Here is a 3631-nt window from a genome sequence, read left to right on the forward strand (position 1 = left end):
CCCCTGGCCGCGGAGACGCGCGCACGCTCTCGCCCCCGCCGGGGGCCCGCGCGAAGGGGGGATGCGGCTCGGAGCGGATGCGCCGCAGCAGGAACAGGGCGTGCGCGGGCTCCGGGGCGGGAGCGCGCGGCCCGAAGGGAGGCTCCAATGCCTGGGGGAGGGGCTACGGGCAGGCCCCCGGCGGCCGCGAGGGGAGGGGAGGGGCCGGCTCCAGCTCCGGCCCCCTGGCACGCCGGCGCCCACGCCCCCAGCCCCGCCGGCCCGAAAGCAGGTGGCGGCGGGCGGGGGAAGGGGCGTCCCGCGGCTGAGGGTGGGCCTCGGAAGCCCCGCGCGTACCAGACTCCTCGTCCTTCTTGTCGAATTTTTTAATCATCTTGGACGACTTCCCAGCGCCCAGACCCACCGCAACCGTCCCAGGCGCCGCAGCCGGAGAGCGGAAGAGGCTGCAGGAAGGCCGGCCCCGCGCTCTCACGCCGGTTGGGCCGCCGCGCCGTCACTCGGGGCCAAGGCCCGCCCTCCTCGGCCGCCCTCGGTCCCCAGGGGACGTAACCACGCCCTCTCCTCCTTCGGCAGCAGCCGGAGGTTTCGGCCAGACCCTCTCCCTGCCCGTGACCTGGCAGCCCACGCACGCAGCAGCAGGAATGTGGTTTTATTTGGTTGGCGACCTCTGCGGACCCCTCAGTCTCAGGAGAGCGAGGCGGGAGGACTGAGGGGTCTGTGTTCACCCGATGACCGTGGCCTTTTTGATAATCCACTGCGGGGCCCTCCCGTTGCGGAAGGCGCTCTCCCCGGGCGCGGTTCTGGTGGGCATCTCTTCCACGAGCGATGCGAGTGTCAGTGGTTCCCGAATCACCTTGGAAATCGGCCTTTCACTCGCTGACTTCTTGGAAGCTACGACAAAGCACAGGCACCCTGGTGAACGTGGCTTTTCAGAAGTACTCGAAGGATGCTTAATGTGAGATGTGAAGGAGACCCACTTGAAGGGACCTTTAAAGGCTGGTCTTTAAAGATTTCGGACTGTGTAATACCATTCCCAACCTATTTTATAATTTTTGGGTTCCTTCATTTCATCAAAACCCAGTGTAAAACACACTGCCTGTTTAGAGCCTTCTTTGTTCAAGCCTACTTCTTTCAATGATTCCGTCTGACACCATATTGACACTTAAGAAACTCTCTAAATTAACGTGCATTCATTCCTAACTCATGTTCCTCTTTCTGAGTGTATGCTGGCTTTCTGTTCTCTTGTCTAAGAGTGTGGCTAAGAAACTTTGCCTTTGGCTTCAGTGGCATTACTGTTTAGAAAAATTGAGTCTATACTCAACAGGATCATGCCCCTGCAAAATTAGAGAAATTCTAACCTAGATTACATTCTACATCCTAGGAAAATTCTTTCCCTTAAATATAGATTTAAGATGAACTGTTGATATCCTACATATGGTATCATTTAAGATTTACCTCCGGCTTGGCTAAATGTACTATTATTAACTACTATGTTTGCTTTATATGGCTTGTAAAGTTCAAGTCATACTTTGTAGGTGGAGTTTTCCTTGAAGGAAATAGAAGTCTGCACCCATTTATTCTGGGGGTGAAAATAAACAGGCTTTGGGGAAGGAAACATCCTCTTCCTCTTCCTTGGCCCAAGAGTGTTGGGAACCTAGGCAGAGACTGTAGATAATAGGCCCAGAGGTTCCCAAGAATGGGTAATGCCCCAGAGACCTACTGGGAAGTAGAAGGACCTGAGTTCACATTTGAAGCTGACCCTAAGACTAGCCCCTTGTAAAGCAAGATAAATCATTCTCTGCTGTTCTTCAGCTTTTCTGTGTATCTATGAAGTTTTGTTTAATACCACAGGTTGGTTTTAGCTGTGCTGTGTTTACGGAGTTAAGAGCAGCAGTAGGTGGAGATGGGGTGGGGTGTGGTGGCAAATAGGTATAGCAGGAGCAGAGAAGCCTGAAGAAGCCAGTTAAGGGATGGTATAATATGACTCCAGGTCTCTGGTATCAGGACTATTTGGACTGAGGATGGCTGGCAAAGGGGTTGAGCAATCACTACAATGGCTTTGTGGGAAAGGCAAGGATACTTTAGGGAGTCTCAGAAATTGCTTGAGAGAAAGCTAGTAGGAGAAATGGACCTTGTCTTAAAACCATGAGCTGGTGAAGTCTGAGGACCCACCAATTAATTATGTATCTAATCACAAATGTGTACTCAGTGCCCTGAAATTCTTCATTGGGTCCAAACTGCCTACTGAATAAAATCCAAACCCTTATTTAAATAATATTTAAGGCATTGTGGTATTTTTGATATTTTGTTATTGTTATTTTTGTTATTTATGTTTTGTTGTTGTTGTTGTTCGTTTTTTCAGACAGGGTCTACTCTGTTACCCAGGCTGGAGTGCAATGGTACAATCACAGCTAACTGCAACCTTCAACTCCTTGGCTCAAGTGATCCTCCTTCCTCAAGCCTCCCAAGTAGCTCAGACTACAGGTGCATGCCACCACACCCTGTTAATTTTTTAAAATTAATTTTTGTAGAGACAGGATCTCACTATATTGCTCAGGCTAGTGTCAAGCCCCTGGCCTCCAGCAGTCCTCCTGCCCCAGCCTCACAAACTGCTGGGATTACAGACACCCCCAGCCTCTCAAGGCCTTTTATAATCTGTTTGATCTCTTTCACATATTGAAAGTGCTATTGTTGGTGCTTGATAAATGTCTAACACTTAGTAGGAACCCTAGAAATATTGTTAAATAAATGATAATATGTGAGGATTCTCATTGTACCCTCTGCCATACAACTTTATTCCAGGCCCCTTCTACCCCATTCCCTACCCCAATCCCAGAGACTTTTATACCTCTAAGACACACAGACTTATCCTTTGGCCCTTTTAAAGCAGTTTTTTCTTCAAAGTATAATATGCATACCCCTGGGTGGTTCTAGGTGATACATAGATAAACATTTTAAAAGTTCATTATTACAAATTTGACTTAAGTGTTTCAGAAAAACATATAATTTGTACATCAAAACCATGATGTCAATGATATAGTATTAATTAGGACAATAATTTTTTAAAATCCTTTTGAAGAAAAATGCTAAGTAAATTAACAGAGCAAATAATACATCGATGTGGCAAAAACTCTTAAAAGTGCTGGGTGATATAGCTTAGTAAACACTGCTAGAGTTTTCTAGAAATTTAAGGATTTAAACAGGGTCGGAAGCTTTGCACCTCCTGAGCCTCTATTTGTTGTTAGCGTCCATGCTATAGGGAAAAATAGTCTCCAGGACTACCCCGAGAGAGGCCAGTTTGCCACATCTATAATCCTCATGGTTTGTATCTCCAGCCCACATCTCAGTCCAGTAAGCCTTTGCTTTGAAAGAGAGAAGCTTACCATCTTTCCTCATACCTCTCTCATGGACTGGAGCGAAGGTGAGCTGAGGGTACATTTTTTTCTGCATCCTCAAAGCGTAGACTTTTGAATACTTCCCTTCGCTCTTGAAATCGTTGTCAGTGGAAAACCTTAACAAAGAAAGTTCTTTGTTTAGTAGATCCTACGGCAGGCGGATTCATGGAACCATTCACTTTATTTTATTTTTTATTTTATTTTATTTTATTTTATTTTATTTTATTTTATTTTAT

The 3631-nt window shown here is 47.3% G+C and overlaps 1 protein-coding gene across 5 annotated transcripts in view; it reads right to left on the reverse strand.

The window, feature by feature from the left end:
* Positions 1–350: 350 nt before the first annotated feature.
* The window catches only part of TSGA13 (testis specific 13), an 18545-nt gene continuing 15264 nt past the window's right edge, over positions 351–3631 (reverse strand). For 2 of the 5 annotated variants that reach the window (XM_017851910.1, XM_017851909.1), the window contains 2 exons: positions 3384–3511; positions 351–891 (listed from right to left, as the gene is read on the reverse strand). In XM_017851910.1, coding sequence (XP_017707399.1) covers positions 722–891; positions 3384–3511 — 298 coding nt within the window. In that variant the 3' untranslated portion in view covers positions 351–721. The remainder of the gene's footprint in view (positions 892–3383; positions 3512–3631) is intronic. The other 3 variants (XM_017851911.1, XM_017851912.1, XM_017851913.1) reach the window with 2 other exon arrangements.

Source organism: Rhinopithecus bieti, unplaced genomic scaffold (assembly GCF_001698545.2).
Source record: "Rhinopithecus bieti isolate Rb0 unplaced genomic scaffold, ASM169854v2 scaffold_35253, whole genome shotgun sequence".
Classification (NCBI taxonomy): Eukaryota; Metazoa; Chordata; class Mammalia; order Primates; family Cercopithecidae; genus Rhinopithecus; species Rhinopithecus bieti.